Consider the following 15,351-nt stretch of genomic DNA (forward strand, 5'->3'; position numbering starts at 1 on the left):
GCTCCCCGCTTTTTTTTTTCCCTTCGGTGGAGCCTGCCTTCCCAGACTGCTGCCAGGCTGCCTGCATGGGCTGCCTGCAAAGCCCCTGAACTGCATGTAACCTGGTGCTTCACTCCTCGGCTGTAGGGCAGCAAACTAAAACTCTTCAGAGGTGTTTTAGCTTGTTGCGCCCCAAAGTCATTTAAGGCGCATTACACTGACAAATGTGCTATCGCAGCCGGAATAAATGCGCCATACACCGCCAATGCGTGCAAACACCAACACCATTAAAGCAATGCAAAAGCATTTAACCTGCTGTAAAGTGTCGTGCACACATGCCCCTCGTTTTGTCTACACACACCCTATGTGAACAAGAGGAAAAAAGTAAGAAGCCATAATTATCACCTGACTACATCAACTGCATATACACATTCAAATAACCTGGGAGAATTCTTCGTTTGCTTGTTCTAGTGGTAGAAAAACTTACCTAGAGTCTATGTACAGATGCTTGAATGCCAAGACCCTAACGAGTCGAGAGCTTGCAGTGCTGACCATCTGCAGCCAGCGGGGGGGGGCCTGCACACACTTCTCCATATGTTCTGCAGGCTCTCTTAGTTTACTTGGCAACAGATGACAGCATTGCATAGGGAAGCCCTGATTGGCTAACCCAAATGGCCCATGGTCAGATTGTGTTGTCAACATGTAGAGACATTTGCTGTTACAGGAGAAACTCTCCTGGACATGATTCAACCTTGGTTGTGCCCAGGTTATTTTTATTCTGGAGTGGCCATTTTTATTCTGAGAGAAAAAGCCTGAACAGCTGTACACTCATGGTTTCTCTTGAGAGAGCAGTGACTCTCCCAAGAGAAACTGAATGTTTCTACAAGGCCATGGCTTAAATGCAAACTTCACTAAGTGTATTTGGAATTATTCAGATAGTGAGAAACCAAATAAATCATTCACTAAGAATTCTGCAGATTATGGGAATTCTGAATTTAAGAGTATTCTTAACGTTGGACCTTGAACTGGTCTGTTGAGTAGAAAACTTAATGGCTGTACAGTAACTCTCTCCATGCTTAAGGAAAGAAATGGAGCCATAAGGCCAGATTCTCTTCTGTATGAATGGAGCAGCTACATTGAAATTAACAGAGCTGCAATATTTCTCCCAGCAGAGAATCTTGAGCCCATTATGTCTAATTTTATATTGATTAACCTTCTTGCTCTTGCTCTTTCTCAATAAAGCTTGAGAATAATTTATGATGCTACTCAGAGTGTCTGTCAGCAGCCAGAATAATGAAGATCATATTGCGTATGCATTATATGCAATGTCTTGGACACATTGAATCACATATTATATATTGATACATTACACATGTGAATCATATATGCAATCAATTCATTATCTGTGCTAGACATCACTGTTATGGCAGGTGGAGAGTCTATCAGTTTCTAAATCCTCTTTTTTAATTGGGGTTTTTTTTAATTTTTTTAATCTTATTAGTTTTCATGTGAAATTAGGTTAATTACAAAGTTAATAATTAACATATGCTACAGGACACGCTCAGTAAATAGGTTCCTAACTGATTCCCTAAATCACTTCTTTTCCTCAAACCTTAACAATCACAATCAACTAAAATTAAGGCACCTTGCGGTGCTATGAAGTTCTGCAACTACTGATCTACAAAAACAGCACATTTCCAGAAAGTGTTGATTGCCTTCTGTTTCTGATTGGCAAATCATAATTATTATATTTTTAGTATCCAGTATGAAGACCCCAAACCCACCTGTATAGAATTCATGTGCAGTTATTGAACTGAATTAACATGTTTTCAAGCAATATAATGGGATATATTGGATATATGTTAGAAACATTTACAAGGTTTTCAGAATCTTAGCTTCAGCCTGGAGATTCCAGCCTTGCTGCTAGAAATAAGGATTTCATTCATTTAGTCAGTCAGTCATTCATATGAAGAGAGTCATGTTTTTGAATCCAAACAAGTCAGTCAGTTCCTGCTAACAAGTTAATTTTATTTCCTCTGGGGAGAAGAATCTGACTGTTCCAGTACTGTGACAGATTTTCTATTTTCTCCCCCTCTCTTGGCACTGTGCAGAAGGTTTGCAGAAGACAGAGCTAGCTGGCTTCCTCTTAAATCATCCTTCACAGGTTGGAGGGGTAGGATGAAAGAGCAGCCAGGGTGCACAGGGCTCTGGCAGTCCTTGGTTTATTGATGGTTCATTGGGGATTCTTCCCATCTGGTCCAAATCAGAGCATTTTTCTGGCTATACTGGAGCTGGTGACTGAGCATAGAATCAGGGAGCCATACATAAATAGTCCATTGTCCCAAACATACTGTTGCTTCTGCATCACTATCTCTATATTCTGATGGGAATGGGAGAGACAGCAAGAGAGTGAGACATATATGTTGGGAAGTACATCTAAGAGAGGGGACATTGTGCTTACTCTGCACCATGACTTCAGTTCTGAAATACGTGACACTTTCTGCTTTGTTATTCCATTCTAATTTCACAGGTCACAGAAAGGGAGCTGAAATCTGGGGGTGCAAACACACCTGTGACAGAAAAGAACAAGAAGGAGTACATTGAGAGAATGGTAAAGTGGCGAGTCGAAAGAGGTGTGGTTCAGCAAACAGAGGCACTGGTCCGTGGCTTCTACGAAGTGAGTAACAAAGGTTCCCAATCCCATGGCACAAGCAGGAGGACAGCTTCTTGATAGTTCCTCTTCAGCACAGGGTGTGGTGACTGAGCAGATGAGTTTGGAAATGAATCAGATCCTTAGGAGGCAAGGACTGTGAACACGAGGTGTTTAGTATTACTGACTGAAGGAGAAAGTAGCTGAACATGGTTTTGACCATGTGCAGTGCTAATGCAGAGTGTTGTGTTTATAAGGGCAAGATAAAGGAGGATGCTGAGCAGGAAAAGAAAACCCACACAGATAAGCCTGCGCTAAGATCACCGTTGTCTAGTCACAGTAATACTCCTGCCTCAGAGTAAATGAAATATGGGTTCCATCTCGCTTTTTCCATGGAGGGGCGAGGTGTGAAAGAGGAATATAGAACAACACCAGATTGAGGAAAGGAATTCTCCTAAGATGATACATCATATTGTATACTTGGGAACTGCTCACAAGATGTTTTGCCATCCAGAAGTCCAACCATTGACTTGGAGTTGGCCTTATGCAGAAAGTTGGTACAAGCGGTTCTTGCGCCACTGGATTTATACCGGTTCACACCAGCAGCAGATGCGTGTCCAAGCATCTCTGACTCCAAGAGCTGCACTGTGGCAGGCTGTGTTGAAAATACAGAGCCACTGCTAGGATTGCCACAGGCTATAAAACTGTGTATTCATCTCTGCAGTCCTTGTTTCTGAGTTTTATTTAATGCTATGAAAAAGAATAAACCTCAGTTTCCATGTGCATAAAGGACTGCGTAATATTTTTTAACTATATTCTAAGGCAAGCGTAATGTGTGATAGAAAAATATACACTTTGCCTTACAAAATTGGTATGCAGGTGACCATGAATATCTCATTCCAGAAGTGAGTTACCGGGCAGAAGTCCTATGCATGAGTTATATCCTATTCCTTCCATAACTTCCACTGGAGAAAATTTCCTTGTGTATCAGAATTGTTTACTGTAAACTCACAAATGAATAGCATCGATTTAGCAGCAGGATTAGAAACACGCTGCTTACATGCAGTATTAACTATGGTAGGCAGCTAATAATTGGAGCTGTGGCCAGGTTTTTTATGAGAAAATGCACCTGCTTTACTTTCTATGCCAAACTGTGCTCAAGAGTGGGTTGTATTTCAGGTTGTAGACTCCAGACTTGTCTCCGTTTTTGATGCCAGAGAGCTAGAGTTGGTTATCGCTGGCACTGCAGAAATAGACCTCAATGACTGGCGCAACAACACAGAATATCGTGGAGGTAAACTGTCTGCTGATATGTACTAAGGCTGATATGTACTAAGACTAATTACTATTACTCCATTTCATGAGGTGCTTCCTCAGTATTTCTCTGTTCTTCCCCTGAATCCAAAGGGATTCAGTGAAGAAAGATTGAATGCAAACTAAAGAAGTACCTCAGGATTTTACAAATACATGTAATAATACTGAAAAAGTCTTGCAGTTTTGACTCACATTTCACTCTACCAAAATTCCTGCTGACACAGCGAGAGTTTTGGCTGATTAAGAAGAGAGTCGAAACCACAGAATTAGGCATACTTGTTATTTATATGAAGACTGTGGGGGAAATCCTGGTGATATTAAGAGCAGTAGCAAATCTTCCATTGACTTCGGTGGATCCAGAGTCTGTTCCCACTTTTACAACAAAATACACTTCTGTGCTGAAGGCCTCCTACTCTCCATCATTTGTTTCTCTCCATCATTTGTCTCTTTCCATTATTCCACCAGAATTAACACGTCAGCCTCCTTTTCCTACTGCCTAACTTTATTTGGTTTAAATGCTGAACATGGCTTGTCCAGGAGGTGTAATAATAGACAAATGGGCTGTCCATCAGTTCTGCAACAGAAAAAGGAACTAACTCCCTGGAGTTCACCAAACCTCCCTCTGAAACACAGGAGCTGTGTCTTTGCTGCTGGCTGCCCCATCCTCTTTGTCGCTTACCAAACAGTTAGTTTGAAACACTGAACCATTAAAAGGGTCCCCCTGTAAAGGTTTTCACATTTAAACCTACCCCAGGGAGTATCTTTATTTCAGTATAGTTGCTGAGCCTAATCCAGCCTAGGTTTTTGCTGACTTTCACTAGCATGAACCCAAGCACAGAGATGCTAAGGTGGAAAGTCTGCCAGAGGAAGGCTTGCAGCAGCAATCTCCTTTCCAAATGCTGGAGGCCAGTGCAGCTCAGAAATGGAATCAGGCCTCTTGCTTTTCTGTAAAGCCATTATGAGTTGTTAGAGTGTAAGATATCAACAGAAAAACATTTAAATGTAGCACAGGTAGCCACAGTACTGGGTAAAAGGTTTGGAGAAGACCAGCATAATTTGAGAGATAAATATGAGCTTTACCATACATGGAATTTGATCATGTCAAATGAGCTGGCCATATTAAGGTCATGGGCTGGGAAGACAAGAGACCTTAAGACCTGTGGTCATCAGTCATTACTGCTGGCAGTGATGTTGTGGCAAGAAAAACTATCAGCTCACACTGCATGTTGTGAAAAATACATTGAAATAGACTGATTCCCATTTACACTACATGCTCTTACTCTTTCATGCACTCTCTTTTTGTTTTAGGTTACCATGATGGACACATTGTAATACGATGGTTCTGGGCAGCAGTGGAGCGATTTAACAATGAACAGCGACTCCGGTTACTGCAGTTTGTCACTGGAACATCTAGCGTGCCATATGAGGGCTTTGCTGCCCTTCGAGGGAGCAATGGGCTACGGCGCTTCTGTATAGAGAAGTGGGGAAAAATAACATCCCTTCCAAGGTATGAGCAACAGCTGAGGGGCTGTGAGAAGAGTGAAGCACAGTACTTTGCTTCAGAGTGCTTGGCCATTAAAAGCAACCAAATCAGTAAGGCAATGCTAGTTCAGCATGATACACATTAATTGTACTCAGACCTGAACTCCTTTGAATATTAGAAAATGATTAGGATATCAGTCCCCGCAGATTCAAACTCTGTTGTTAAGTTTTGGATCAACCCCAGAGCAATGGGGGCCTGTCTTCTGGTTCTATTCATTTACAATCAAAAGGTTGATTTATAAGATTAGAGTATGGCTAGGTTCAAAGTCTGTCTCTAAATTGGCCACTGAGTCCCTCCCAGACCAAATCTGAACGCCTCCTCTTTGTCTTATTGCACTGTTAGTACCATTTTGTCATCTCTCTCTTCCATGAATGTACAGAGTCAGTAGGAAATTTAATGAGCAAATGGACTTTTGTCAGCATAATGATTAAACCAAGCTTTATATATCCATCTTATCCATCCCACAGTTGAATAATTTACTCACTGCCTACTATAATAATGATATGGTATAACATTTTTCATGAGCAGCTCTTCAAATATTATTCCCATTTTTTTACTGTTGGGGTAACTGAGGCACAGAGAAGACCAGTGACAGATCCAGGAATTACTCTTTTGAGTCCTAGCCCAATACTTTGTCTTCTAAACCATGCTGCCTCCTCTCTAGTTCTTTTAGAAGTGGATGTCATACCACCCGTGACTTTGTGACACTGAGGCCCCTTAATTTAAAGGTGTGATGGGATCTGGTGCAGGATCCCAATAGTCATGCTTCCTCCCAAGCCACATATGCATAGCAGGAAGCATGATTGTAGGATCCATTATCAGATCCCATTGTGCCATATTGCCAGTGCAGGAGGAACCCAAGCCTACTTGATCCAAGTAGCAGGCTTGGCTCCCTGTTCTCCCCTGGCTGGGAGCCCTGATCATCTGGTGGGGGCTCCCAGCCATAGGAGCACATGCTGCACTTCTGGGCTGGGAGCCCTGATGGGAAGCTCCCAGTCTCCGAAGCACATGGGAGTCTTGAAAGGCTCCAGCGTGCTTCAGAGGCTGAGCACTGGCCACACGTTCAGTTAAAGGTGTGGTAGGTACCAGCCACAAAGCGAATACACAAAATATGTCTTTTGTGTAATAACTTTATTCTAGCTTATTCCTCATTTTATCACACCATTAATTGAACGGATATGTGGCCAAGTCACTATTTAAAATATGATTAACCAATTAATCACAACTGTAGAGATTGCAATACATTCCACATGAGATTGCAGTACATTGCACATGAAGCCACATCTGAACATCAAGACACTACTAAAAAAGTAAACTTTTAGCTTGACAGTTCTCCATCAGAGAATACCTCCCACCTGCACACCAAGGCTTCTGTTTTGTTTCTAAGAGGATAATCCAATGTGTTGTTTTTTAACTATCAGTACCATAGTTGAGTGGCCTGTGAGTGCCTGAAGACCTTGCCAGCAGAGAATTCCTGGGATGCTCCAGCAACCACCTTCTGGGTAAATGGAGACATGGTTGCATTGGGAATCAGCCCTGATTTCATCTCTCAGTAGCCAGCCAACAACATAAACTATTGATGCAAGCTTTAGTGTCAAGCAGAGATAAATTGTACCAGTGCAAATTTTCTTTGGATGGTATTTTATTAGTTTGGGATGGACTTAGAGAAGCTTTCAAATGTTATGCATTCTTCTTCAAGTGCAACTTGCAGCTTACCTTGTCTGCACCAGCAGTTTTCTCTGGCAAACCCATTCAAGTGGCTAATCATAAATAGCTGGAATTGTAGTAAATCCTTTGTGTAGGCTGGCCTGGGGAGACCATGCCGCTGGCTAGGAGAATCCTTTGACTTCATCATTTACTTTCAGGTGGGGTCTGACAGAGCCTAAGGCAAATGACTTTCCTGGCCTGTTGCAACTCCCATCTGTTTTCCTAGACCTTGAGAAGCATACATATTGCAAAGATGGTTGTGGACACTGGATTGTAGATACAGAGCATCACAAAAACTACAAGTTGGAAATTGCTTAGTATCCCTGCAGAAAACTCTCTGCATTAGTACTCTGTGTGGGGAGGGAAGAGAGGGCTTTGGTATTTACACAAGAACATGCCTGGGGCTGACATTCAAGTGCTAGCAAGGTAATTGGCCTCTTTCTGCTCTGCTTAATTTTCTTTGTTAACCTAGACCTAAATTCAGTTAGCCTCAAGATATTTAAGTTTACTACCTCATGTTTGTCTCCTGAACTTCCCCTGAAAAGGCCTCCACTCTAGATGAGGTTGCAGAGTCTCTTAAAACCCTCTGAGCTTCTGTGTTCTGATTAGCCACGAAGAAGAGAAACACCCATTTCTGATAAGTAATAAACCCATAGTTACCATGAATTAGTATGGTAGTACACAGGCAGACAAAGTCATCTGGGTAAGTGTGATATTTTTTATTAGACCAACTGAATAGTTGGAAAAATTGATCTTTACAAGCTTTTGGGCACAAGCACCCTTCTTCAGGCATAAAGAGAGTCTACTGTCTAGGGTCAGATAGAAGCTTAAGCCAATATGAAAAATGCAGGTCTGAATATGCAAATGCGTGGCAGGGAAGATCAGAGGAGATAGGAATTAATAAGTGTGAGACAGCTAGGTGGGGGAGAGGGAAACAAAAGAGGAGACTCTCGACCAGTGACAAAATGTAACAGGTAAAATGTAGAAGTTACCTGGGGTTTGGCAGGCAGGTTATAAAGGGTCATAAATCCAATGTCTATATTTAGTCCATAATTTTTGTACCCAGTAGATTTATGAAGTGAAGTTCATAGGCTCATCTGAGAAAAGGGTTTTGTACATTCCCTTTGAGGATTAGAACTGATAGACTGGAGAGAAAGTGGTTGTCTTATGAGAAATGTGCCCCCCATCAGTAATTGGGTATTTTTGTCTTAGATAGATTTTTGGTGTGCGTTCATTCTGGTACGCATCTGTTATTTGGTTTCTCCCACGTAGTTTTCCTAAGGGCATTCAGTGCACTGGATGAGACATATTACATTTCTGGAGGTGCCAATGTAAGATCCAGGAATGCTGATGGCTCTGTTATGGGGCGTAGTTGTTGTGGGAATGGTGGAGTTGTGTTGGCAAGTTTTATATTTCCATGGTCTGAATCCATGCCATGTGCTTTGGGCCATAGGAAGTTCTCTTCTGGTCATGAGGTTGGTGAGGTTTGGTGCCTGTTTAAAAGCTAGGATGAGTGGTTCTGGAAAGATCTCTTTAAGAATTGGGTCTTCTTCTAGTATGGGTTGCAATTGTTTGAGGATTTTCCATATTGGTAGTATATGATAGTGGCAAAGCATTCTTGCATTTGAAGCATTTGATGAAGCATTCTTGCTTTTGAAAATATATCTAACTTTATCTCAACCATTCAGTTGGTCCAATAAAACTTATCACCCCCAAAATCCTCACTTCTTGTATGGTAGTACACGGTGTACATATTCATCACAATTGTGGAACAGTGCTAACTACACACAGCACTCTAAAATATAAAAAAGATGAGGGTTAAAATGCTAAAACTTGGGACTTCCCACATCCATACGTACCTCAATAAAGGTTATTTAAAATTTGCATTTAGATGCCTAAAGTTTTTTTTATATTTATTTTTGATTTAGACAGTAGGATAAGCACCTCTTCTTTTCCCTTAAGCATTCACAACACAATAGAAGGGTACAGTCATTGATGAAGTTCAAAATCACCTACTACAAACCCCCCCCCCAACAATTGTCTTATACTCCCCAGTTTCAGATGCCTGAGAAAAAAGAAGACCCTTTTCAAGTGCCCTACAAGCTTAAGTCATTAATCCTAGATATAGATTTGGCCCGAGCTTTTTATGAACCTAATGAAGTTCTTAGGGCCCAGTGCAATACATCTTATATCCATATAAATCCAATGTAAAAAAAAATCTGTAAAAAGTTGCATATACCTCCAAGCAATTGATTTCTTCAATTTTGAGTGGTACAGAGATGGACATTGGATTGCCACAATTAGGAGTGTTTGCAGGGAAGTAGAGGGAATGTAGGTCTGGCCTTGACATTTCCAGATACTTTATGAAGTCTTGAATAAAAAGTTGCAAATATGCGCTAGAGACCTAGAGTTCCTTCTGTGTTCTCTCCTTCCTATATCAGAAGTATCTCTTACAGTCAGTTCTTACGTTGTGGTGATGCAGTGTGCAACTGCATTTTTTGTTTAGCACTGACCACAGGCAGGCTGTTTCCTTTACTGACATCAGAAAAGACACCTGATGTGTAGTTCTGAGATAAGAGGAGACTTTTAATACTACTGCTGATAATGCAGCATTTGCATAGATAATGCACTTATGAAGGGTTTTGTGGTGCTTCTTCCAAACACTGTAGGACTGTGGTGAAGACTTTTCAGTAGTTAGGAAGGTTCAGACTCCAGGAGCTTTATTCTAATCTCATTTTTGCTTCTGCTCGGGGGTAATTCTGCTAAGTCAAGAGAGTAGTACTGGTGTAAAATGCTGATAAAAGGCTGATTAATATTAGGGATGACCAGTGGATTCCTTTCAGTATGTGAGGAAAATGAGATACGGCATACATTAATCTTGTCTGTATTTACAGTGCACACAGGCAGCTGTGGTAAGGCACAGCTCAGAGATGTCACGCTGTCCCTAGGCCTCCAGAACCTGACTCTGTAGCAAGTTCTAGCCAAAGTGTATCTAACAACTTCAGGACTCTGTCAATGTAAAACTACAGCTTGGTTTCCTCCAAAGTGCTCCTCTAAATCAAATGAAATAACATGAAGTAGGTAATAGAGTCTAAGAACTTTCCGTTTGCCAGAAATCAGGCTTACTTTCCCTGTTTAATATGGAAAACTTGCCACATCTACTCCTAGTGCTGCATATTAGTAAACTGTTTTCCATGTGACAGCATCCTTCTTCCTCCTGGGTTTATGACTGGATCTGGAAAAAACTTCCCATCTCTTGCCTGTTGGAAGAAGTAGAAGCATCTTCCCTGTGTTGTGTATAGTTTTGACACTGAAGCAGTTCCCCCAATAGTCTCTCAAGAACTTTTTCTGATGTCCCTACCAGAAATAGACTGAGGACTTCAGGATTTGGTTCAGTGATTTACTCAAAAAATTGCAGCTGGCATGATCAAGCCTTTACCTTCCCTATAGAGATCTTCTGTCGAAGATTCTAGTTCTACAGAATAATTCAGTAATTAACAGCATATTGCCTGCAAATAAAATGTGATGACAATTATCAGCTATAGTAAATATTTGATCTTAAATAGGCAATCTCTCGCCCTATCTGTCTAAAGGTACTAATCATGTTCTTGTCACAACAGAATCCAAAAGCATCATATAACAGTTAAGAGGCATTGTGTGTGCCACAAAGAGCTGTAATTTCATAATATCCCCCTTTCTCAGTGGATTGTGTGTGTGCTTGCATGTGTGTGTGCTTGCTTGTGTTGCTGTTTTGTATGCATCTGTGCCTCTCCTCATCTTTCTCTTTCCTTTTTGTCTCTCCTTCCTAACTGCTTTATTGCAGTTCAATTTGAGAGAGACGATGATGAGATACTATTCTCTATAGTTCCTGTTTTACCATCCTTTATTTTATTGTTAGGCATACATCTGGCAAAATTGTCCAGTGAGTTTATTATTGGATTTGTGCATAAATATTAATTCTTGCACTGAATTCCATACTGAAAACTAAATGTTACCAGGACAGACAAATATCTGATGATGCCAGTTGATTAAGAGACCATGGCAAAGTCTTCCTGTAAAGGAAGCAGGAACTGTATTTTGTTGAAGACAGATGTACTTCTAGAGCAGGGTCACCACTTAGGGAATGAACTCCATCAGGAACCAGAGAGATGTTTCCCTTCACAAACAAAGAGGAAAAAAATGTAGGCATCTGTGTGCAGTATGGAACAGTTTGGAGGGGTTTTTTTGACTGGCCAAAGAAGAGTTAGTATGTTTGTCTAAAAAACAAGATGAGAGAAAGAAGTGGCCCATTTCTGTCTCCTTGGCACTGTTATATCAGAATGCAAGTCTTATTATAGTCGACGGGTTAAATCTATAAAGTTGACAGGGGAGCTTTGTATGAGCATTTGCTCCTTTGGACTGTCAGCATTATAAGGATTAAGGGAAGTGAAAAAAGAAGAAGAATGCCAAGAGCTTAAAAGCTTACATGTAGTTTTTAGAGAGGACCCTTAGAAGGAAAAAATTTGTAGAGAAGACACTAACAGAGATTAAAGATGCAGACCACACCAGAATTGCCAAAACCTATAGCAGCAGATTACAAAGAAGAAAGACATTTTTCTTATTATTATTTTTCCTTCTTTGGGACAAGGGCATTTAAGTAGGTCAAGGTTGGTGTAAATTATTTTATTTTACATTGACTTCTACAGAAGTAAAGGTCTTTTGTCATAAGGCCTAAACACTGCTAATTCTGGCTTGGGCCCCTCACCAATTAAATACGCTGTCATAAATGTCAGGCCCTAACAGGGCTTAATTGACAGAAGAAAGCCTATTCATAAAGTGTAATTATCGTTTCTTCCATTATCCATGCAGTATTTCTACCTCAGTGCATGCAGATGCAGATAGGGCTAGTACTACAAAAAGTTGAGCCTTTCCTGTCACAGGCTGAGCAAGGTCAGCTTCTGTTGCCTTTGTAGTAGGCAATACTCCTCTGGAGGATTTGATCAATTTGCTCAGGAATCAAAAGTCAGATAATAGAAGCAGACCAAATGTTTAGTTGGGTGCTTTTTTGGTCCAGCTGGAAAATGAAGGACTTCAGCTTCCAACTGCAAAAGCAGATGCTAATACCTTCTCAGTTGTACTGAGGAAGTAACATGAGAGGCTCATCTTTCTCCTATTCAGCCCCCTCACTTAGCCATTAAGTAAATAGGCATTGAGTGTGTCTACACGTGTATTTATGTGCACCTAAACTTAACGTGCCTTTGCTAAAGTCACATTATGGCAATTTAGGTGCACTTCTACATGTGGACATGCTAATGCACATTAAATTTAGGCACAAATAGCTAAATCACATTAGCACACCTGCAGATGCATTAATGCGGTATCTATCCATTGACACACACTGCATTAATGCTCATTAGTGCATCTACAGGTGTGCTAATGCGACTAAGCTATTCACGCCTAAATTTGATACCTCCTTTATGCAAGTATCAAAAGAAGGCTCGCATAACATTAAATCTCCATTTTTAGGGTGCATTAAGGGTGCGCATGTGTAGACACATGCCATTAATGTGGCTTAAAATCGTGATTTTAGGCTACACCCACTTAAAAGAGGTATGTGTAGACATGCCCACTGAGGACCTTTAAGGTCCACCAGGGCCATTAAGCCTGTTCCCTGACTTTAGTCCTTGCAACATAGAACAGAAGACTCACAACATCACAGAAAAGACATAAGACAATTTTGATCTTCATGTCCATGATCTAAAACTGGGCTGGCTCCATTGGCCTCACTGGATTTAATCCAGATTTACGTTAATGTGACAGAACAGAACTTGGCCCCCTCTTTTTTATTTCTGGTAATGAATGAAACCTAACCTGTATGGCACATGTCCTGAAAGTTAATTTTCCCTTTTTGATTTGCCCTTTTTTGGGGAGGAGAATTTTTTTGTATGCCAGATATTGTTGGGCAAGGTGCCACAAAAGTTTTGCCTTGATAAATATTTAGATGTTTCTAAACACCCTCTCCGTCCCACCAGTAGGGCTGCATGACTCAGCAGTTATCTCCTATGCCCTTCTCCATACCTTGAGTCCAGTGAGGGATGCCTTGAGTCCAAAAAGGTTGAGAACCACTGCTCTAAGGACATACATTATATTCATTCATTGGGTTCCCAGCAAATACTGGAGGAATAGCACAAAGAAAACTCTTCTTGACTTCTCACTGCTCCTTATGGCTAAATACAGCCAGTCAAAAAGCTGAGTTGATTCAGTCTTTGCAGGTTAGTCTAAGCTGCATAGATTGAACTGATAAGCAAGTGAACAAACATTCAGTTTTGATTCCAGAAATGCAGTCACATGCCTGCAGTGGCCCAGGCCAGAAGCTATGGAGCACTAAAATATGCCTCCCTGCTCAACTGGAGCAGACAGTTTGTGCCATGGCTAGCCCGATCACCCTGTGAGAGGGGATTTGGGTGCAAAGCATCCTGGGATGCTGGGGGACTGTGAGTTAACTTGAATCTGGAGGGGATCTGGGACAGAAATTCAATAAACTGATTTAACTTAAATCAGTTAAGTCTGATACTACATCCATCCAGGTTTATCTTAAACCAGTTTTGATCATTTTGACAGTGATTTATGTGCACTGAACTTCTGTTGTATTACAGATTTGAACCAGTTTCTGATCACTTATACCAGTTTGTGTGTAATTTATGTCCCTAGCCTATCTGTGAGATTCAAAAGGTTAATATTGGTTTCAGCTTGGGTGGGACTTTATGTCAGAGAACTAGTTATAGGAAAAGGAGCTGATCTGTGCCTGTATCCAGGGTGAGTAAAAATCATTAACATTAGAAGTTTGTTCCATTACCTGTGTGAGATGAGTTTGATCATTTTCATTAAGTTGTACACATTACAATAAACACCAGGGCAATCAGCATTTTTATTGGCAGTTTTAGCAAGATCTAGTAACTGGAAAGACCAAGAGGACTAAACTGTCCCCTTTTTCCTAGGGTTTGCTCCCTCTGAAGAGGATTGGCACACATTGGCAGGTCATTGTAGGGAAGCTTACATTGCCAAAGGCTGCTGAAACAAAAACACAAATAACAATGCAAGGCTACTTATCTGCAATGTATAACCTCCCTATGCCCACGTTTATGAGAAGTATTACAACAGTGCTTGTAATTTTTCTCTAATTCCTTTATGTTCCAAGTTTGTTTCCAAAGGAAAGTATATTTATTGTGCACTCTCTCAGAGAATGGCCAGTTTACAATATTTCATTCATAGGGAAAAAAAAAGAACAGTAAAAACTTGCCTAATTGAAATGTTGCAGTACATGGAAACTATGTATCTGGCTGTTTTAGTTGCTTGATTGCCTTTAATGATTCACCATGGGTGCTTGATAAATCTCCCCTTCAGCTCTGTAAGTCTCATGCCAACTAATCTGCCTGCAGCCTGTTTTTCTCACTTCCTGGTTGGACTAACAGATGAACAGCAGAGTGTCTTCCTTAAGAAGGGCTCTTTTGCTTCAGTTAATAGGAAATAACATGCATTAACGGATGAGATGTGAGAGCTGGAAGCAAAACAAGGCCATTGCTTCTAAATATATCAGAGACTAGATTCTCAGATATTTGAATTACCATAGCTGTGCTGGCTTCAGTGGAGCTTTGCAGGTTTACACCAGCTGAGGATTTTGCCCTAAGTGTATATGTAATGCTAGGGATGAGCACCCCAGCATGCCTAGGGATTTGGGTAGGGAGGGGAAGAAGAAAACATATATGTGCAATCCCTACAGAGGTATATTAAGCACAGCATGACTGATTGCTAAATTGCATTATGTTTGAAGCTGTTGGAGATATTTGGAAAGGTCAGCTTGTTTCAAAAGGGGAAAAAAACAAATGGCATTTTCATGCTGCACTGACTGGAACAGTGCTTTTTTGATCATTTAAGATTAGGCTCCTGCTGTCTTGAGGCCTCCTCCTGCTCTCATTTAAGTGTCAGCCATCTTGAGGTTTCTCAACCACAGAGGTTACAATAAGGAAAGGGAATACAACAGGGATACAAAACTAACCAAAATCTTTCTCCATGACCAGCAGCTCATTTACATTAATACACAAGCTGGCTGAAAAATGGAAAAACTTCCCATTAAGTTTTGTATCGCCTTTTGTTGAAGTTTTTTTTTTCAATCAGCTTA

The 15,351-nt window shown here is 40.9% G+C and overlaps 1 protein-coding gene across 2 annotated transcripts in view; it reads left to right on the forward strand.

The window, feature by feature from the left end:
- HECW1 (HECT, C2 and WW domain containing E3 ubiquitin protein ligase 1) overlaps positions 1 to 15,351 on the forward strand; it is a 367,526-nt gene that overhangs the window by 345,573 nt on the left and 6,602 nt on the right. For both annotated transcript variants that reach the window (XM_019509098.1, XM_019509100.1), the window contains exons 25-27: positions 2,510 to 2,656; positions 3,809 to 3,923; positions 5,252 to 5,450. In XM_019509098.1, coding sequence (XP_019364643.1) covers positions 2,510 to 2,656; positions 3,809 to 3,923; positions 5,252 to 5,450 — 461 coding nt within the window. The remainder of the gene's footprint in view (positions 1 to 2,509; positions 2,657 to 3,808; positions 3,924 to 5,251; positions 5,451 to 15,351) is intronic.

The sequence above is a fragment of the Gavialis gangeticus genome, unplaced genomic scaffold (assembly GCF_001723915.1).
Source record: "Gavialis gangeticus isolate Ggan-Ray unplaced genomic scaffold, GavGan_comp1, whole genome shotgun sequence".
Classification (NCBI taxonomy): Eukaryota; Metazoa; Chordata; order Crocodylia; family Gavialidae; genus Gavialis; species Gavialis gangeticus.